The sequence below is a fragment of the Pseudorca crassidens genome, chromosome 14 (assembly GCF_039906515.1).
Source record: "Pseudorca crassidens isolate mPseCra1 chromosome 14, mPseCra1.hap1, whole genome shotgun sequence".
Lineage (NCBI taxonomy): Eukaryota > Metazoa > Chordata > Mammalia > Artiodactyla > Delphinidae > Pseudorca > Pseudorca crassidens.
The window spans coordinates 32877005-32899492 of record NC_090309.1 but is presented as its reverse complement, the minus strand read 5'-3'; the positions used below and the strand labels follow the sequence as shown (position 1 = coordinate 32899492).

General features: G+C 44.4%; 1 protein-coding gene and 1 long non-coding RNA gene across 6 annotated transcripts in view; one reads left to right on the top strand and one right to left on the bottom strand.

Moving 5' to 3' along the window:
• The window catches only part of ANTXR1 (ANTXR cell adhesion molecule 1), a 245461-nt gene that overhangs the window by 135601 nt on the left and 87372 nt on the right, over positions 1-22488 (top strand). For all 5 annotated transcript variants that reach the window (XR_010934482.1, XM_067704842.1, XM_067704845.1 and 2 more), the window contains exon 13: positions 6887-6982. Coding sequence is in view for 4 of the 5 variants with exons in the window: in XM_067704842.1 (XP_067560943.1) it covers positions 6887-6982 (96 nt within the window). In the remaining variant the exon portion in view is untranslated. The remainder of the gene's footprint in view (positions 1-6886; positions 6983-22488) is intronic.
• Positions 3259-6964, bottom strand: LOC137206149 (uncharacterized). Its single transcript, XR_010934484.1, has 3 exons — positions 6828-6964; positions 6410-6649; positions 3259-3383 (listed from the first exon to the last, which is right to left on the bottom strand). It is a non-coding gene; the product is annotated as an uncharacterized lncRNA (long non-coding RNA).

Below are 22488 nucleotides of genomic sequence, written 5' to 3'. Positions count from 1 at the left end.
AGAAACCTACCATGTGAGAGATGCTTTCATTATTCAAGTTTCCAAATCTATTCTCTTGAAAACAATGCTTCCTCATCTTAAAAGATGCCCTCGTTTGGTGAGCCGGGGACAAAGTCATTTTAAAAACCCATGATGGGGGCTTCCCTGGTGGCGCAGTGGTTGAGAGTCCACCTGCCGTTGCAGAGGACACGGGTTCGAGCCCCGGTCTGGGAAGATCCCACATGCCGCGGAGCAACTGGGCCCGTGAGCCACAACTACTGAGCCTGCGCGTCTGGAGCCTGTGCTCCACAACAAGAGAGGCAGTGATCGTGAGAGGCCTGCGCACCGCGATGAAGAGTGGCCCCCACTTGCCACAACTAGAGAAAGACCTCGCACAGAAACGAAGATGCAACACAGCCATAAATACATAAAAATTTAAAAATATATATAAAAAGCCATGATGCAGGGATTTGCCTTGCAAGCCAGGCAGCCTTCAGGGAAATTTATCCTAACAAGGAATGACCAGAGGAAGGAGCAGCCTGAGCATCTGCCCTCATGTTTAATATTCTGTGTCTGCGTGCTCCACCGCAGGCCTCTGTGACATCTTACACCTCAGCGTTCATAGGGAAAAAGGCATAAAACTACTACTTATTGAAGAAAATGGATGTCCCCTCCCCTAACTGGAAGATGTACCTCCTTAGCACCGCTTCCTTTCATCTCTAGTCACACCCCAAAGCCCCCCACCTCCTGCTGAAAATATTTTAAACCAAAGGGCCATGTTGATTTATTAAACTTTATTTTTCCTTTTTAAAGAAAATAAGAAATTAACTTGTGTTGGTATCTAGGCTGTTGGGAAGATAACAGTGGCAGGAGGCAATCTTTGGTTATTTATCTGCTGCTGTCTTCCCTTCTGAAATCTCTTTCAAAGCTTCCAGAGAATTCCATGCAGAGGCTGCCCAGCAAGGACAGGAGCAGAGTTTGCTGGGCAGGTCAGCTCCTGCTCTCGCTTCTTGTCAGAAAGTCAAGTCCAGGCAAGGCCCCACTCAGGCTCCCCTCCCCGGCGTCAGAGAGCCTGGAGGATGCAACCGCTTCCAAGCCTGGAGGCTGGCTGGTTCGGAACTTCTGCGTGGTGAGGAAGCCACCTCGCCTCCTGCCATTTAGCCATCCAAGACAGAGCCTGGGCAGGCGCATTTAGGCCCTGACCCAAATGGCCCTGCTCAGCCCCATGGTGGAGGCCGTGTGGGCCCAGGGGTCTTTGCAGTCCTACCACCCTGTGCCCTGGTGAAGGGAGGAGCAGAGGCCGAGTCCACACGCTTGTCCTGAGTCAGGCTGAGAGCAGTGGTCAGCCCATGACCCTCCTGAGCTCCGATCCAGGAAGAAGCTTTGGGGAGCAGGCAGCGCGTAACACAGGGTGTGCCAGCAGACAGTGAGCTGGGACACAGGAGGGTAGGTTGGAGGCCAAAGCCCAAGGAGCCAAGGCAGTTTGCACCAGTGCAGGAGGACAGAGCCGGGTTCTGGGCCACCAGGCTACATGGTGTGGGCTGTGGAGCATTCCACATGCCTCCCGGCCCATGGCAGAGTCTTAGCACCCAAAGGGGCTTTTCATCTTGGGACTAGATGAAAATGCAAAAGGATTCATTTAGAGTAGCTGAACTAATTTCACGAATGAAGCAGATACTAAACAGGGCAGATGTGTATGTATTTCTACTACATACTCATATTCATTCAACAGGTAACACAGAGCCATCCTTACATGATTGTCAATTCCTCTTCACAAGGTAATTGATAGAAATTCCAATTCAAGATCATAAGGGGCAACCAGGCCCTGCTGTGGCCTCCATCCCTTTCGGACTTCACTCTGAAATACACTTGCACTATGTGACTCTCTGATCCACCCGGAGCCGTGTGGATGAACTTCCTTCCATCAGATGGAGCGATTACAAACACGGTCTCAGTCTCTCATGCAGCTGCCTTATGTTTAGTCTTTCAAGTATAGATATTTCTTAAGCGAATTTTTTATAAATCTGGCATTAGAGTGTAATGATGAAGTGGAAGGGCACAAGGTTCTAAAATCAGACTGTGAAGGTTCAATTCCCAGTTTTGCAACATTAAAATTGAGGGCATATAACTATGTCCATAAGTGGTACAGGAAGGGTCTGGGTAAGTTACATACCTTCGCTGAGTCTCCTTGTTCCTTATTCAAAAAGGGGATAACAGTTCCTGCAACAAGACTGCTTTAACAAGGCTCGTTTAATTAAATGAGCTCATGCATAGGTAGCACTTTGCCTAGCGCCGGGAATGCAGATAGCACACAATAACAGTCGGTATCGTTAGTAAAATTAGTACAAAGACATCCATGACAATGCAAGAGTTTCAGAAGGAGTGACCCTGTAAAATGTCATCCTAAAAGACTGGGAGGGACTGCAGGAGCCTTCCACCTGGGCCTTCGACCTCCAGTCTTCCCCTCAGGTCCATACTCTATGCACTGAAAGCATTTACTTCCCAAGAAACAAGTCTGATCACAGTCTCCCCAGGTTGAAGCCACTCAGGCTCAAGATAGAAGCCATGCCCCTTAGCTTGGGCTCCAACAGTGGGGACCGTGCCTCCTTCACCCCTACACCATGCACTTTGTGTTTGCTTTCTGTGCAGGAATGCCAAGCTCTCCTTCGCCCTGAGGGCGAGAATCCAGTGTCACCTCCTCAGTGCTAGTTCCAGACACTTAGTTCTTAGTGCTTGCTGAGGGCAGTAACCTGCTGGTTGAACTTGTAGGCTGTGGAACCAAATGGCCCAACTCTGTTAAAAATTTAGTTTATTGAAATATAGTTGATTTACAATGTTAATTTCTGCTATACAGCAAAGTGATTCAGTTATACACATATATACATTCCTTTTCATATTCTTCTCCATTTATGGTTTATCACAGGATATTGGCTATAGTTCCCTGTGCTATACCGTAGTACCTTATTGTTTATCCATTCTCTATATAATAGTTTGCATCTGCTAATCCTAAACTACCAATCCATCCCTCCCTCCCCCTTGGCAACCACAAGTCTGTTCTCTGTCTGTGAGTCTGTTTCTGTTTCATAGATAGGTTCATTTGTGCCATATTTTAGATTCCACATATAAGTGATATCATATGGTATTTGTCTTTCTCCGTCTGACTTACTTCGTTTAGTATGATAATCTCTAGGTCCATCCATGTTGCTGCAAATGTCATTATTTCATTCTTTATTATGGCTGAGTAGTATTCCATTGTATATATGTACCATATCTGCTTTATCCATTCATCTGTCAGTGGACCTTTAGGTTGCTTTCATGTCTTACCAAATGGCCCAGTTTTAAATTCTGGTTTCTCCCTGTGACCTTGGGCAAGTTGCTTCTTCTGTCCTTGCCTCAGTATTTTTCTGTAAGATAGGAAAAAAACAATATTATTGAATTCATAAGGTTGTTAATATTAAGTGAACTAACACATGGAAAGCATGTTAGTACATATTTAGAAAGGACAGTCCCTGGCACATAGTAAGTGTTCAATAAATACGAACTATACTGATAACAAGTATTATTATCATCACTATCATTACTACTATTGCACCAGAATGTAAGCTTTAAGACTCAAGAGACTGTTTGCTTTTTTCACTGCCTGGCACATAAAAGGTGCTGCGTGAAACTCACAGATATAGAGAACAAACTAGTGGTTACCAGTGGCGGGCGGGAGGTTGGGGAGGGGCAACCGAGGGGTTGGGGGGGGCGAGAGGTTCAAACTGTTGGGTGTAAGATAGACTCAAGGATGTACTGTACAACACGGGGAATAGAGCTCACCATTTGTTATAACTGCAAATGGAAAGTAACCTTTAAAGTTGTATTAAAATTTTTTTTAATTTTTTAAATAAAATAAAAACTATCCAAAAATAAATTAATTAATTAAAGGTGCTGCGTGTACAGCTGTTGAATAACAACACACAGGCCCCTGAGTGTGGGTAACGGTTGATACATATTCCTCATCAGACCATGAGCACCTTGGTTCTGTGTGATCCATCCTTACCGCTGAGGTCTGCTCCGTGGGCACCGGACGGACCCTCAGTAAACGTTTGCTGAATGAATCCATGAACGAACCTCCTCCGAGGTTGCATGCACATGTTACCTACTTGTAGGACATTAGCTTCATGTCTAAGTTCATCAGAGATTCATGCCTCTTGTCTGACGGTGACCCTTTTACACTGGGTGTTTGTATATAACGGTGCTGGAAGATCTTGAAAACCAGGCAGTGCGTTGGGGGGCTTTACTGGCGGCTGCATCCAGAGCAAGGGTCAGTCCCTCCAGGAGCGTCTGCCCCACTGCGTTTCCACTCCCCCAGCGTCCCCACTGCACCTTGCCCCTGCTGAGCCCCACGCTGTCCTCCTTTACTACGGAAGGGAGGGCTGGGACCAGGCAGACCAAGCCTGGTCAGAGACGGGCCGGATGAAGCTTTGTCTGAATCCAGGAAATCTCCTTCCGGAGCTGAAGCCTCCCCTCTCCCCTTGTGGTCCCGGTCCTCCACCCTCCCCACTTCACAGGAAAATTCCTTCTTTTTCCAGAAGGAATTAAAATAATTTTCCCCACAGTATATCAGCTTTTCTGCTTCAGTTCCTCTCTCTAGAGTGAAAGTAAAATCAGGAGAGGGGAGATTGCATATAATGGGAATAAATGCAGTCTGTAGTCTTTACTAAATTATAACCTTATACTGAAAGACCACTGTTTTATAAGCCTTGCAGTAACCAAACCACTTATTATTCCGACGGCAAACAGACTTATGATCTGAAATGGCCACCATGTTTGCTGGCCACGAGGAAACAAAGGGAGGATGAGTTACAGCTCAGCATCTGACCTGATAGCTTCCGTCCCACTTGTCCAGCCATGTCTGCTTACATCTTACAGCTCATTTTCCCCTCACATCAATGCAATGAGGCAGGTGAGGTTCAGTATCTCCATTTTATGGGCATGGAATGTAGAGACTGAAAGATCAAGGGGGCTGTCCTTGACTAACAGTAAGTTTGGAGAACACACGGGATTTCTTTGTATCTTCAAGGAGAGCATCCGTCTTCCGTAGCTCATTGCATAAACGTTGTGGGTCCAAGAGCGTCCTCTGGCTGCTGTGCCCTCTCCCCACCCACTGCCCAGCCCTGCACCTGCACTTGTGAGGTGCAGCTCCCTCGGGGACAATCTGGCATTCCCAAGCCTTGGCTTGGTGGGATCTGAGTGTTTAGTTCCCTGGCTTTTGGGTCAAAGACATTCCAGGGAGTAAAAGCTGCCTTTAAACAGCTTCCAGTAGCCCCCACTGAGCACTCAGAGTAGGGGTGAGTCACGCCCCAGCTCTGCCATTAACCTGCTGTGTAGCCTCGGACGGGCCATCCAACTCCCCCTCTGTAAATGGTTGGGGAGAGGGCAGCTTTGAAAGTCTGATCATGCTGTGAACAGTCTCCCCTGAAGACACATGCTCTGAAGGTCATGAGTGTTGTTTCGGGAGGGTCACACCTCCCATCCACTTGAGCCCATCTGTGTACCCCATAGGTCCACTGATCCTGGGTGAGAACCCCAGGGCCACGTGAGCCCTGATACCATAGGGAGGAGCCCCAAGTGCAGATTTTTAAAATACAACTTCAAGAGTTTACTTTCTCATTGTGCAATGTTCAACAAAGAAAAAGAAAGGCAAAGACAGATTTTTTTTTAATTACCATAAATCCACTACCAGCAAAATCACCATTACTGTTTGAGTAAATAGCCCTCAGTCTCTCTCTCCCTCTTGGCAAACGTAAGTCCACTCATTATATCAGGGCTGTTCTCTCAGGTCATTTAAATATTATGTGTAAATATAATGTCTACAGAGTAATTGGTGGTTCTACCATGTATTATTAACTATTCCTTAATTGTTAAACATTTAGGTTGCTTTCCTTTATCATCAGCATCTGTGCAAACATATCTGATTTGGGGGGGGAGCTATATTGCCAGCTATATTCAGAAGGGGTACCTATGACAATTAATACCTGTGACAACTTGCCCCTCGCCCCCAGCTCCAAAGGTTGTACCCACTTGCACTCCCGGTAGCTGGGAAGAAGGGGTGGTGGCGGGGACTTAAATCTGCTCCCTTGAACCAGCAGCCCCAGAATACTGACACCGAGGGAGTGGGATCTCTGTTGATGAAAGTTAATCATCATGTCAGCCCACGGCAACTGTCTGTCTTGGGGACTGGCCTAGGCATGTTTGGAAGTGGGCATGATTTGTCTTGGGCGCCTGCTTCATTGGACCCGAGAGCAGCTTTGACTCAGTCACCACACCCCTCCCCTCCCAGGGTCAGCAGAAGCTGCCTCACCCTCTACTCCCTGGAATCCCTCTGCCCTTTATCACATCCCATCAGTGGGCTCTAGACTTTGCCTCGTGACTCTCTTACACGCACCTACGAGACACGGGCTCAGGCAAGCAGGCTGAGTTGAGAATTGTCCCAAGTCCAGCCCAAGGGGTGGCGGGAACAGCAGTTCCAGGGAGTGGGAGGCTGTCACCGGGCACAGGGTGATGGTCCGGAGGCAGATGGCGGTGGTAGGCCATCTCAGTGCCCAGCTGCAAAGGCAGCCATCTGCTCTGTCTCCTGCAGGATTGGTCCTTCAGGCTGTTGTTCCAAGAGAAGAATGGGGCCTCCCTGAAAAGACAAACCCACTTCTCATGAGAACTGACTACATAGAGTGTGTTGCCCAGAATGTTGGGCAGCACAGTTTACTTGGCAAACTGTGCTCTTCTCTGGGACTTAAATCTGCATACTGGGGATGGGAGTGCGGGGAGGGAGAGACCACAGGTATTGCCTTGCCCCCCAAGCTCACATGCTGGTTGCGCGCACAGCCGGCCCCACTGCTGACCGCCCTCTCTCTCGGCCCCGCAGTCCGATGGCTCCATCCTGGCGATCGCCCTGCTGATCCTGTTCCTGCTTCTGGCCCTGGCTCTCCTCTGGTGGTTCTGGCCCCTCTGCTGCACCGTGGTAAGTGCCCCAAGCTTCTCCCCCGGCCTCAGACCTCAGGCGGCTCAAAGCAAAGAATGACACAGGTTAACAGGACCATGAGTAGGTAGAGGGCAACAAGAAACTGTGTAAATAATTAACAATAAGTCTAGCGTCTTTTGTACAATTTTTACAAAATTGGCAAAAACTAACACGATCGGGCTTCCCTGGTGGCGCAGTGGTTGAGAGTCCGCCTGCCGATGCAGGGGACATGGGTTCGTGCCCCGGTCCGGGAGGATCCCACATGCCACGGAGTGGCTGGGCCCGTGAGCCATGGCCGCTGAACCTGCGCATCCGGAGCCTGTGCTCTGCAACGGGAGAGACCACAGCAGGGAGAGGCCCACATAATGCAAAAAAAAAGAAACTAACATGATCGATAAAATCATGAGTCATTAGGAGTCAGTATGCGTTACGGTTTGCCAATGGACACACCATTTTGGGTGGAGCAGCTGAAGGGGCTGCTCTGGGTGCAGTGCCTAGGAAGGATCAGCAGAATACTGTAAATGATGAGTGTTACTTGATGTGTAATAAATACACATGCGTGTGTGTGGCACATGTGCACGTATGCACACACACGCACACACACTTGTTGAGTTGCACCAGCTGATACTCTTCCAAAGCCACCTTGGTCTTAGCAACTAGTCAGTCCATCTGAGAAAGTGCCTGAGGCCTCTTTATTTTTAACAATAAAGAGTGGCACCGGGCTTCCCTGGTGGCGCAGTGGTTGAGAGTCCGCCTGCCGATGCAGGGAACACGGGTTCGTGCCCCAGTCCGGGAGAATCCCACATGCCGCGGAGCGGCTGGGCCCGTGAGCCATGGCCGCTGAGCCTGCGCGTCCGGAGCCTGTGCTCCGCAACGGGAGAGGCCACAACAGTGAGAGGCCCGCGTACCGCAAAAAAAAAAAAAAAAAAAAAGAGTGGCACCTACCTTTATTTTATTCTTTTAGCTAGCATTTATAGGACACACCTCTATGTGCCCAGCACAAGATCAGTAAGGATCTCCTCCCCATCACCGTCACCTGGAGCCACCACATAGCTCTGGCCAGCATCCCCAAATAGTGCAGGGCCTGGGATAACCCGCCATCACCTGCCGTGCCCAAATGATATGTGCTTGTCTATCAGTTTCTATTCCCTGGCCCCCAAACCAGGAAAAGACCAAACAAAGTAATATCCAAATGAAAAGAAAACATTAGCTCTTGCAAGTCTAGTTCTAGCACATGCCCTGACTTCATGCACAATCAGAGCATGCGCTGTAAAGGCAGGTGCGTTTGAAGCGAGCGCTGCTCCACTGCCACAGCTTCTTCCATTCCCTGCATCTCAGTTCTTCCATGGCAGGCCCAGCAGAGGAAAATAGATGGTGAGCATCTCCAGGCTAGAGCTTGTCTTCACTTTATCTCTGGAAATCCAGCATTTAGCATACAGTGCAAGGCGACTCAAATCTGTGTGTAGGACAGAAACTGAAGCCTCATAGAGCACTAGACTTGAACAAAAGGGAGAAATGGTTTCAAACAACACTTTAAAGAGATGATAAATGGATGAATGCAAAACTCAGTCAGGATGTGGATCCCTGTGGCAAGGATTCTGGAAAGAAAGAGGCTTTTGCACCAACAGAAGCCTCTGGTTTTGAGGGGAAAAGATGACTCGTAGCAGACAAGAATGTGTGGGTGGGAGGGACCCTGGTGGGAGGGACAGGTGCAAGTCTCAGGTCAATTAGTGTAACCCAGGCTGGAGTGATTTCACCAAGATTTTAAGCAGTCTTAAGCACAGCAGCCCCAGATTTAAATGTTTAAATACTTAAGGCTGCATAACCATTTTATTTTTAAGGTTAAAAAAAACACTGAGGCAGCCAGACTGCTTTCTGTGGTGATTCAAAAGGAAGCATATCTTCAAGTCTGGAATTCTCGGGGGAAGAAAACTTTCAGAGGGCTCTTAAAGAAGAGGGTGGCTGGGAGTGTTGGCGGTGGCAGCCTGAGGTGAACACTGGGGCTTCTGTTGTAGTAGGCATCACCCTTTGTTCACTTAGTCCCTTTGATTATTAAAAACAGTTACCTCTGGGTGGGGACAGCTAGGAACAATACAACAGCCAAGCAGTACTCCACCATTTACTGGTTGTGTGATCTTGGGCAAGTTACTTAACCTCTCTGTGCCCCAGTTTCCTCATTTATATGATGAGGACGATGAGAGCTCTGACCTCATAGGTAGATGGTGAAAATTAAAGGATTATCTATATATCTGCTTAAGATTGTTCCCTGTATTATTATTAATAATTACTATTATTAATATTTTAAAATATTTACTATAATAGGAATATATAACCGTACTGTATGGCATTCAATTTATATTAGTGAGAAATGTCTCTTTTTTCCAGTTTTATTGAAATAGAATTGACAGATAGCATTTTATAAGTTTATGGTATACAACTTAATGATTTGGTACGTGTATATATTGCAAAAAGTTTACCATAGTAAGTTAACATCCATTACCCCACATAGTACACACTTTTCCTTGTGATAAGAACTTTTAAGATTACTTTCCTAGCAACTGTCAAATGTACAATACAGTACTCTGAACTGTAGTCATCCTGTTGTACATTATACACCCCGAGCTTTATCTTGTAACTGGAAGTTGTACATTTTGACTACCTTCACTCAATTCCTCCACCCCCAACCCTGTACCCCAGCCCCCACCTCTGGCAACCACAGATCTGATCTGTTTCTATGAAGTTGGTTCTTTTAGATTCCACATGTAAATGAAATCATACAGTATTTGTCTTTCTCTGCCTGACTTATTTCCCTTAGCATAATCCCTCAAGGTCCATCCATGCTGTCGCAAATGGAAGGATTTCCTTCTTTTTTATGGCTGAATACTATTCCATCGTATATGTATACCACATCTTCTTTACCCATTCGTCCTTCAATGTACACTTAAGTTGCTTACATGTCTTGGCTATTGTAAATAATGTTGCATTGAACATGAGGGTGTCTGTATCTCTTCAGGATAGTGGTTTTGTTTCCTTCAGATATATACCCAAAATTGGAATTGCTGTGTCATATGGTAGTTCTATTTCTCATTTTTTGAGGAACCTCCATACTGTTTTCCATAGTGGCTGCACCAATTTACATTCCCATGAACAGTGTACAAGGATTCCCACTAATACTTGTTATCTCTTGTCTTCTTGATGATAGCAATCTTAACAGGCATGCAGTGATATCTTATCGTGGTTTTAATTTCCAGGAAAATGTCTCTTATTTAATGCCGTTCATTATTGGAGGCAGGATCACACAAGGTCAGATTGCTTTGCAATATTCAGAATATTTTTCAGCGAATCTATCTGGCTAAGCCTATGTTGCTTTGGAAGACAGCAAAAATGTCTTAATGTGGCCTGATTTTGTAAGTCCTGAGGAATTTCTTTACAAGGGAAGATCTTAGAGACTGATTTTCCTGTTTATGAAGCATTTAAAAACTGCCCTTCCACATATTTCTGAAAGCTCTGATGCTTAGTGTGCTCCCCAAATTACTCGTTGATCGCTGGCTTCCTTTATGAGTGATGATGTTCTGAGGAGGACAGGGTAAATTCACGTGTTTTCTAAAGGGAGTATACAGGAAGGAGGGCAAACGTCATCTCCCCGCACCCCAGGATGCCGTATGCAGCAAGTTTCTCTCCCCCGCGTGACAGCACGCCCTCACCACCGTCTGGGACTAGCAGAGGGCATCCTTGTAAATGACGGTCCTGAAACCTCCCTGCCCTGTCTTGAGTGTGGGAAATACCCCATGGCCTGGTACCAAAGCCATATCTCCATGATGGGAAATAGCCAGAGAGCAGAAAGGGTCTGTAACATGAGGAGCCATGAGGTTTGCCTTCCTCCCGCTTCTGCACAGTTCTTCCGGGGAATAATATTCAAAATCTTTAACAATTGGCAAGGCCTCCATCCCAATTGAGGCAAACATTAACCCTTTAGTGGCTGGATATGGGGTGGGATGGGGGATGGTCCATGAAGTCCTGTAGGGTGGCAGGGGTACAAGGGCAGGCACTCAGGTCACTATTTACTAATCATAAAGAGCATTTTAACATGTAACGACCAGTATGGCCAGGTCAGGCATGATAGACACTACGAGGCCAGGCTTCTGCAGCCGTCAGCATCCTCTTGCCTCCTGCTGGTCCTGGAAGAAGAAATCTGAAGGCTGAGAGTGACTGGTGCTACCCATTGCATTTTGCCTTTCTGGAAGGACCCCATTCCCAGCTGGCTCTTATCTCCCACCTAGAAGGAACCTGGGTTAACTTATTGCCCGCGTAGCAGAGAATAATCTATCAGTAATGACTGATGGACAGAGAATTGGCCAGGTCTTGGATCCAAAGTTTCCAGTGTTTCCCAACGTGGCCCTCAGTAACCCCAGGTAAATCTTTGCTTTCTAAGATTCCTAACTTTATTCACTGGCACAAAAAATATTCACATTGGAAGAGAGAGAGTCATCGGCCTATGTACCCTGTGCTTATTTGCATTTTCAAAAAGGGAATTCAGGGGCCAATATTTTACAAAAAAATAAATGAATAAATAAAACCCTGCCTCAGTTCCACAAAGGGCATTGCCAGAACGCTTTAAGTCATGCTATGGACACTCCACCCACTTATAAATTTGGTCCAATATTATTGAAATCTCTAAATTGAACTTTAAAAAAAGGAAGACTAGGAAATCTGCATGAGAAGAGGATCATGGGGAAAAAGAGTTGAAATGTACTGGATGAGTAAACGTATGAACATACGGAGGAAAAAAGTCCACAATGAATCAGTGGTATTAGAGGTAAATACCATCTAATACAGATCTAGAACATGCAGGTAACCCTGAGAGTCTACCATCATCCCGGCCAAGAGGCAGCACCCTGAAAGCCTGCAGTCTAACTAGGATGGTAGCTTTACGTACACAGGCAAAGGCCATCACATCCTGCCTAAATTTCAGCAGGTCACCAGACACTGATAGATTCTGCTTAGCAATGGGGACTGGCTCCTTCGAATCAAAAATCTGGGGGAGAGGATAAATGCCTGCCTGGTGTCTTAACCTACGGACCCCATGTTGACGCTCTCACGAACACCCTCGATTACCTAACACCCAGCCCACTTGCCCTGCCCCATCCTTATACCGAGACAGAGCAATTGATAGTCTTCTCCTCTCCTACTCCATGATGATCCCTTCAGAAGAGAATTGCCCAAGCATGCTGTTGGGGCCACTGCTCATTTACGAGGCCTTCTCATTGCTTAGCAAACTCTCACCTCATCTTTGTGGAGCCCCAGACTCCACCCCCATGGTGTCTCTCCCAGACTTCCCGTTCTCCCGGAGAGGACTGTCCTATCTCTGGCTCTTTCACTCTCAACAGACAGCCTACACTTCTGCCTCAGTGAGAGGTGGAAGCTGTCCTGTGAGAAGCCTTCCACTTCAAGTAGCACTTTCATGCGTGCTGCTCCAACATCCCTCCCCTCCCCGGATGCAGCCTGGCCCCTCTGCCTCTCTCACCACTCATGTCCTTCATTTTGTTCTCTCTCATTCGCCTCTGCCTGTGGTATCTTCATCCTTTCCTCTCCACTGTCTTCCTCCCTGCTGCCTACTGGCCTCTTTCAACCTTTAAAAATTCTCATACATTATTCCTCCTTCAAGCCGCCCTCTTCCTTCTCCCTCCCTTTCATCTGCCAACTTCTCTGCAGAGCAGACTGTCCACAATTCCTTCCATTCACTCTTCGGCCCACTGCACCCTGGCCTCCATCAGCATCGTTGCTCTAGTCCATACATTGCAAGCCTGAACTCCCCAGCCAGGGATCTCTGCTCATTTTGCCTTCTACTTTAGCTCTTTCAGCAATGGGCACTCTCTTCTTTCAACTCTCTCCTCTGCTGGCTGCTGCCGACTCTTCTAAATCTGTCTTCAGTTTTCCCCTGTCTCCTCCTGCTGCCACTCACCTCTTGTTCTCCAGGATTGTCTTCAACCTTCTCTACACATTGCCCCTGGGCAATATCACTAATGCTCATGACTTCAACTACAATGGATATGCTGACGGCTACTTAATGTGTCCGCCCATTGCTGGCCTCGGCTTCAGAAGACCAGGCCCACAGTATTGGTACCCAATGGGCATCTCAAATGTAGGCATCTCTCCCCATCGTGTCCCAGCTAAATTCATCATGTTTTCCCCAGAACTGCTCTTCATCGATAGATATGTCACCATCCTCTGAGCTGCCCAAACTCTAGACTGAAGAGTGATTGCCAAGGTCTCCTCTGTCTCTCCTAGTCTTCTCTCACTTCACAGGTGTCTGTAGAGCATCCTCTTCTCTCACACGCCATCTCATCTGATACATCCATCTGCACCCTTTACCCCAGCATAAGCATAATATGGGGCACTCATTAGTTGCTTAATAAATAGTTGTGGAATGAATGGATGAACGAATGTCATTGCCTTAGTCTGAGGTTCTGCATCTCCCGCCTGAACTACTGCAATAACTTCCTAACTGCTCTTTTAGCCTTTCTCACTGTCACTAGGTTTTTTTCCCTTAAAAAAAGAAAACTAGGGCTTCCCTGGTGGCGCAGTGGTTGAGAGTCCTCCTGCCGATGCAGGGCACGCGGGTTCGTGCCCCGGTCCGGGAAGATCCCACATGCGGCGGAGCGGCTGGGCCCGTGAGCCAAGGCCGCCGGGCCTGCGCGTCCGGAGCCTGCGCGTCCGGAGCCTGTGCTCCACAACGGGAGAGGCCACAACAGTGAGAGGCCCGCGTACCGCACAAAAAAAAAAAAAAGAAAAGAAAGAAAGAAAACTAATCAGGTCATGGTCCCACTCACTTCCATGCCCCAAATCCTCTTGACTGTTCAAGATCTCTAAAGCAGACTTCAAATTCCTTGACATGGCGTACGTAGACCCTTCTCAACCCGGCCACACCCCACTTCTCCACCTCACCTCCCACCTACTCCTCCCTGTGCCCGGACCCCCTCGGCACCCTGTGCAGACTCCTTCATGGCACTGACCATGGCGTTGTAACTGATCATTTGCTTGTCAATCTTCCCCTGTAGACATATGCTATTGGAAGCCAGGGCTGTAGTTCCCCAGCGCATAACCATGCCTGGCTCAAGACAGACTGTTACTCAGTATATCTCAAAGCTCATTGAGGAGCTAAATGGAAGGAGGGCCATCTCCAGGCACACTCTATTCTTTGGGGTTCCTTGAACATACCTCATAGCTACTAATGATCTCTTTGCTTATATTGTTTCCGCTTGCTGAAATATTTTCATCTTCTTTATCTACTCTGTCAACAATTCCTCTTTCTTCAAAGCCCGGTTCGCTGATCACTCCGTCTCAGTAGCTTTCCTTTTTCCCACCTGGGGAGAATTAGCGCCAACCTCCCTTGGTTTTCATAGCACTTTTTTCACACATCTATTAGCGAATTTTCTCATTCTGTCACAAGTGTTCATTCATATATATGTTCCTGTCACTATATAATGAACTCCTCCAGGGGACGGAGAAACTTGTCACAGAAAATCATCCCACAAAGAAGTACAGTGCCTACTATGTAATTCATATGTTTTCCAAACTAAACTAAAGGGGGGAAGGGGAATGGATACGAAAGGAACCCACAAACCGGTGGAACTGTAGGGCATGGTAGTTTCATGGGTGTTTGTATTATTATTATCAGGTTTCATAAATTACATGTATGTTACACACATTGTTTTATATGTATCAAATATTACATAACAAAAGACACTTTTATCAGCTTCTTAAATAAAATCCTAGAAATCTGCCCATTTTATTAGGGGGTTGATTGTATATCAGGAACCCTGAATCAAAAGATCTTGCCATATTTTGCCAGGTGAAAAAGTTTCTGGAGATTCGTTGCATAGCAAGGTGAACATACTTAACGTTACTGAACTGTACACTTAAAAATGGTTAAGATTAGGTTATGTGTTTCTTACCACAACTAGAGAGAAAATAAAAAGAGATCCTGCTGTAGAGTTGGAATTCTTCTGCAGCCCAGCTAATTAAACTACACTATTAAGGTGAAAGCAAACCATTATATTTCTGTTCAAATAACGGCAAATATTGGGAGAGGATCTTGTGCGTGCTTTGAGAATTTCTCCCGCGAGAAACAAAATGCGGTTCCCTTTTGTTTGGGTTTGTTTTTAAAGGCCTCGTAGGTATCTTATGAACAGTTTTTAAAGAATTATGTAAAGGATCATGTTTAATTCACTTTATTGAATTTCTAGGGTAGTTCAATGAATACAAATTGCAAGGGACAAAAACTAATCAGGAACTTGACATGCCTTAAATTGAAATAAAAATAAATTCTTCAAATAATGCCCTCCACACCTTTAAGCATAGCATTTCATTTTCAGGGCCAGACAACCAAACCTAACATCACCAAAGGGATTCACTGAAGCATATTTAGTAGAAACCTGACAAGTACAAGCAGTTCCTTAGCCAGGCATCATGGGCCTAGACTCATCGTGCTTTCTGGATCCCTTGCCAGCCTCCACCCATTCCCATCTGGACACACCTCTCTCTGCAGCTGACAAGGTTGCTTCCCACTAGCACGCAGAGCCCTGCCATGGCCTGCCCTCGCCTCAGAGCTCTGCACCACACGCCAGTCTGTTCTCATCTCCACCTTGCCCTCGTGGCTTCCCTCATCCCTGCTGGGCTGGCCCTGCGACTTGCCTGGAAACCCACCCGCCACCATCCTCATGCCCCTAGGTGAGCTGGAAAGAGGCAAGCTGTCATTAAAGACAATGGGGTTCCAATATGAGATCTGCCTCCATAAATATGAGATCTGCCTCCATCAAAGGCAAATCTTTTAACCTTCATTTCCTCACATGAAAAATTAGAAAATTGGAACCATGCTGGCACTAAGGTAGCTTCCTTATATTCTTACCTCCTATAAGTGAATCTACTCCTCTCCTTCAACATTTCCTGGCCTGTGGTCCTTAAACCTGGTTACACATCAAAATATGATGCAAGTATCAGGGGCAGCATTTCCAGACGTTGTTCACCTAAACTTCTTTTGACCTGGAATCCTCCCTTGACCCTTACTCATTAACATACTGACATCTAGAAGGGCACTAGTCCTTCCCGAACACCTATTGACATCCTGATGTCTGGAAGGACACTAACATTCTGCCAAAGACCGTTTGGGAAACATAAGCCCAGAGAATGCTGAATTGGCTGAAAGTCAGATTCCTGGGTCCCTAGGTGTGGCCTCTTTACCGCCCTCCTCGAAGGGTGTCAATGCCAACAAGCTCAAACACACTGTGAACATCATCCCGTGCCCTTGTTCCTTGTGTGTCCTGCTCAGATCCCACAGGCACTGCCAGTGGCTGGAATCACCTTGCCCATAACCCAGGCAGACCAGATGCTCCTCTAAGCCTCAGGGAATCTGAATTCATGAATTTTTTTTAATTGTCTCAGTGTTTCGCAGTGACTCGTGCATCATCTAGTGAGGAATATGCATAGCTGCTCTTTGAAATTACCATGTACATCATTTAGGCCTTATCAACTAATGTTAAAATTCTTGCCACTACTCTCTCTTACGTATGAATTTGGCCTTTTAAATAATTCCAGTCTTAAGGGAGATAAGATGAGAGGCCAAAAATTATTTGGAATTTGAGTTCCAAATGTAAAAAACAAAAAAGTTGAGCTCATTTCTCTGAAAATTTCTTGTACTACATTCTAGATCAACACCCTTGGCACTAGACTTTACTAAACTTTTACAGTATAAAATTACTGGATTCAAGCAGTACTTGGCCAGCTCTAATCAACTGTGAGGTTTCTATTACATTTATACTGTTTGTATAGTAAGTTTCATTTATCTGTCATCAGCTAGTATTTCATGTTTCCTGGACATTTTCCACATTGCATTGCCTAGTTTCCCTTGGTGTCTTGATTTTAATTAAAAGGATATTTATTATAAGGTCAGGGAATAAGAATGGAAGCCTAAATTGTAAAAGCATGAGAGCAAGCATCCCCTTCCATCCATGAAATTAAAGCCTTTTGTTAGGTGGCTTTTCAGATCTCATTGGCATTTCTTCTATACACAGCTTTCTTCTGATGGCTTCTCCTCACACAGAACCTATGAGGCCATGGAGGTAGCAAAGGAGTTGGAATTAAGATATCAGCCCAGAAGTCTCAGGATATGCGATGTTTTAAATCAAAGGCTCCAAATACAACATTTAGGCACACGACAACATTTAGGCATCTAAGTACAACATTTATTTGAGTTACCCCTCTGAGCATGCAAGAGGTAATCATTTGGGAAAAATCAATTACTCCTGGCTGGTGATACACTGGACTTCCTAGCAAAATAAAAACAAAAAATTTCCTGGTAAAAAAATGTAATAAAAGTTGTTTTAAATGCATAGCCAGGCTCACAAGAAAATAGACATTTCCAGGGACAAAATAAAAAAGGTTCTGGAAATCAGACGGTTAGCTGACCCTAAAGCGGTGGTGATTTTCCAATCTCAATAACCTAGACATTTGGTTTCAGAGCCTTACATAGGTCCATAAAAGTTTGGGAGTCAGAATTGAGTCTTCTGCTACAGCTGAGACCTTAAGTAAAAGGATGAGCTATGAGTTGTGTGTGTGTGTGTGTGTGTGTCCCTAAGAATTCAGAACCACAACCTCTCAGTTTTAGAGTTCAAATGTTTATTACTTGGGGTTCTGTAAATTACAAACTAAGAGAAAGGGATCACAGTTTGGAAGTGTTTAGGAATCTGCAAAAGGGAACTCTCTGGCAGGTTGATCCCTTAGCTCAGTCTTCATAAGATTCCCATAGGTAAATGCAAACTTCACATGAGCTCACAATCGAAAATTACCAAAAACCCAAGGAATATTATTACTCAGACTCCTTGGGGTTTTACTACGCATGGAAAGCACAGAAGACCAGAAATCAGTTGAGGAAGTCAAGGCCCTGTCATTGGTCTTTCCTTTGCTCTCTACAAAGTTAACAATGGTTGAGTAGCAGATACATCAAAAGTTCTCTAAGTACCATTATTTCTCCCATAACATGAAGGGTATTCCTAAAAATATCACTTCATATGGAATTTTAGCCCTATGGAAATAACAGGACTGGGGGGGGATATAGGTTCAGAACAGAACATTCAAAACTGTGCAACGTTATAAAATAATACCCTTTTAAAAATTAATAAGAAACTGAAAATTTCCACCATTTTAAGCATCTTCAATTCTTGAAGTAATGCTACAGTATAAATAGCACTATGTCTCAATTTTTAAAAAATAAACACATGAAGTTTTGTGATGAGTTTGAGTATGATGTAGCCCCATGCCTTTGAGTTAACGGGACAGAAGGAAGGACATTCTTAGGATGAAGTGTCACAACAACAGAGGTGGATGACTGTGACTCATTGTCTTCTTACCCCTTCTGTGCTGGCTTAAAATAGAAATGCAGCTTTTGTTGTCTTGCCAGGGTCCTCTTTTCATAACAACAACAACAACAAAAAAGCTGTTTGTGTGGTTCCAAATAAGACCAAATGCCACAAAAGTGTTATTCTGCTGCTCTCAGCATGATAGCCTTTTCTTCAATCCATGACACATGCTTCTAATCCCCTTTAAAGCAGATGAAGGGCCCCATGCCTTCCATTCTCCTTTCTTTGGGTTCCTCAGTGTGGTCTCCAATGAAGCTCAACGTGGGTTCCTTTACTCCCTTTGCTCTCAGGGTGTCCCATGAATCTCATCTCTTCATGAGCATCTCATGCACAAGCTTAAGGCTTTCCTCCTTCCCTGAATCCTTGGATTCTTATAACCAGGACATACACTCGTGTTGAGGATGCTTTAAATGCTTTCATGAAGAAAGGTACACAGGCTCACAAGTGCGATATATTGATTTAATTGCACTGCACAAGGGTAAACAGAACTAAGAAAACAGATGAGGTGTGTGTGAGTTTTGTATGTTTCTTCCAGGTCACTCCTGACAGCTGAGCAGCATCTTCACATTCACCTGATAGTACTTGGTGGCACCCAATATAATCAGCCAGCTCACACTTTTAAATGGTTAATGTTATGTTATGTGACCTTTACCACAACCAAAAAAATCTAAAACACATACAGGCATACTTCAGAAGTATTGCAGGTTCCATTCCAGACCACCACAGTAAAGCAAGTCACATGAATTTTTTCGGTTTCCCAGTGCACATTAAGGTTACGTGGTCTATTGAGTATGCAATAGCATTATGCCTAAAAAAAAATTCACATACCTTAATGTTAAAAATATTTTATTGCTAAAATATGCTAATCACCTGCACCTTCAGTGAGTCATAATCTTTTTCTTTTAATTTTTGAATTTTATTTTATTTATTTTTTTATAGAGCAGGTTCTTATTAGTCATCAGTTTTATACACATCAGTGTATATATGTCAATCCCAATCGCCTAATTCATCACACTACCACCACCACCACCCCGCCGCTTTCCCCCGTTGGTGTCCATACGTTTGTTCTCTACATCTGTGTCTCAATTTTTGCCCTGCAAACTGGTTCATCTGTACCGTTTTTCTCGGTTCCATGTATATGCATTAATATACGCTATTTGTTTTTCTCTTTCTAACATACTTCACTCTGTATGACAGTCTCTAGATCCATCCATGTCTCAACAAATGACCCAATTCCATTCCTTTTTATGGCTGAATAATATTCCATTGTATATATGTACCACATCTTCTTTATCTATTCATCTGTCGATGGGCATTTAGGTTGCTTCCATGACCTGGCTATTGTAAATAGTGCTGCAATGTGTCTTTTTGCAGGGGTGCATGTGTCTTTTTGAATTATGGTTTTCTCTGGGTATATGCCCAGTAGTGGGATTGCTGGATCACATGGTAATTCTATTTTTAGTTTTTTAAGGAACCTCCATACTGTTCTCCATAGTGGCTGTATCAATGTACATTCCCACCAACAGTGCAAGAGGGTTCCCTTTTCTCCACACCCTCTCCAGCATTCGTTGTTTGTAGATTTTCTGATGATGCCCATTCTAACTGGTGTGAGGTGATACCTCATTGTAATTTCGATTTGCATTTCTCTAATCTTTAGTGATGTTGAGCAGCTTTTCATGTGCTTCTTGGCCACCTGTATGTCTCCTTTGGAGAAATGTCTATTTAGGTCTTCTGCCCATTTTTGGACTGGGTTGTTTGTTTCTTTAATATTGAGCTGCATGAGCTGTTTATATTTTTTGGAGATTAATCCTTTGTGCATTGATTCGTTTGCAAATATTTTCTCCCATTCTGAGGGTTGTCTTTTTGTCTTGTTTATGGTTTCCTTTGCTGTGCAAAAGCTTTGAAGTTTCATTCAGTCCCATTTGTTTATTTTTGTTTTTATTTGCATTACTCTAGGAGGTGGATCAAAAAACATCTTGCTGTGATTTATGTGAAAGAGTGTTCTATGTTTTCCTCTAAGAGTTTTACCGTGTCCGGTCTTACATTTAGGTCTCTAATCCATTTTGAGTTTATTTTTGTGTATGGTGTTAGGGAGTGTTCTAATTTCATTCTTTTTCATGTAGCTGTCCAGTTTTCCCAGCATCACTTATTGAAGAGACTGTCTTTTCTCCATTGTATATCCTTGCCTCCTTTGTCGTAAACTAGTTGGCCATAGGTGCATGGGTTTATCTCTGGGCTTTCTATCTTGTTCCATTGATCTATGTTTCTGTTTTTGTGCCAGTATCATATTGTCTTGATTACTGTAGGTTTGTAGTATAGTCTGAAGTCAGGTAGTCTGATTCCTCCAGCTCCATTTCTTTCCCTCAATACTGCTTTGGCTATTCAGGGTCTTTTGTGTCTCCATACAAATTTTAAGATTTTTTGTTCTAGTTCTGTAAAAAATGCCATTGGTAATTTGATAAGGATTGCATTGAATCTGTAGATTGCTTTGGGTAGTATAGTCATTTTCACAATATTGATTCTTCCAATCCAAGAACATGGTATATCTCTCCATCTATTTGTATCATCTTTAATTTCTTTCATCAGTGTCTTATAGTTTTCTGCATATAGGTCTTTTGTCTCCCTAGGTAGGTTTATTCCTAGGTATTTTATTCTTTTTGTTGCAGTGGTAAATGGGAGTGTTTCCTTAATTTCTCTTTCAGATATTTCATCATTAGTGTATAGGAATGCAAGAGATTTCTGTGCATTAATTTTGTATCCTGCAACTTTACCAAATTCATTGATTAGCTCTAGCAGTTTTCTGGTGGCATCTTGAGTATTCTCTATGTATAGTATCAAGTCATCTGCAAACAGTGACAGTTTTACTTCTTCTTTTCCAATTTGTATTCCTTTTGTTTCTTTTTCTTCTCTGATTGCCATGGCTAGGACTTCCAAAACTATGTTGAATAATAGTGATAAGAGTACCCATCCTTGTCTTGTTCCTGATCTCAGAGGAAATGCTTTCAGTTTTTCACCATTGAGAGTGATGTTTGCTATGGGTTTGTCGTATATGGCCTTTATTATGTTGAGGTAGTTTCCCTCTATGCCCACTTTCTGGAGAGCCTTTATCATAAATGGGTGTTGAATTTTGTCAAAAGCTTTTTCTGCATCTATTGAGATGATCATATGGTTTTTATTCTTCAATTTCTTAATATGGTATATCACATGGATTGATTTGCATATATTGAAGAATCCTTGCATCCCTGGGATAAATCCCACTTGATCATGGTGTACGATCCTTTTAATGTGTTGTTGGATCCCATTTGCTAGTATTTTGTTGAGGATTTTTTTTTTTTTTTTTTTTTGCGGTACGCGGGCCTCTCACTATTGTGGCCTCTCCCATTGCGGAGCACAGGCTCCGGATGTACAGGCTCAGCGGCCATGGCTCATGGGCCTAGCCACTCCGTGGCATGTGGGATCTTCCCGGACTGGGGCACAAACCCGTGTCCCCTGCATCGGCAGGCGGACTCTCAACCACTGCGCCACCAGGGAAGGCCTGCTGAGGAGTTTTGCATCTATGTTCATCAGTGATATTGGCCTGTAATTTTCTTTTTTTTTAGTATCTTTGTCTGGTTTTGGTAGCAGGGTGATGGTGGCCTCACAGAATGAGTTTGGGAGTGTTCCTTCCTCCACAAATTTTTGGAAGAGTTTGAGAAGAATGGGTGTTAGCTCTTCTCTAAATGTTTGATAGAATTCGCCTGTGAAGCCATCTGCTCCTGGGCTTTTGTTTGTTGGAAAGTTTTTAATCACAGTTTCAATTTCAGTGCTTGTGACTGGTCTGTTCATATTTTCTATTTCTCCCTGATTCCGTCTTGGCAGGTTGTGCATTTCTAAGAATTTGTCCATTTCTTCCAGGTTGTCCATTTTATTGGCATAGAGTTGCTTGTAGTAGTCTCTTAGGATGCTTTGTATTTCTGCGATATCTGTTGTAACTTCTCCTTTTTCATTTCTAATTTTATTGATTTGAGTCCTCTCCCTCTTTTTCTTGATGAGTCTGGCTAATGGTTTATCAGTTTTGTTTATCTTCTCAAAGAACCATCTTTTACTTTTATT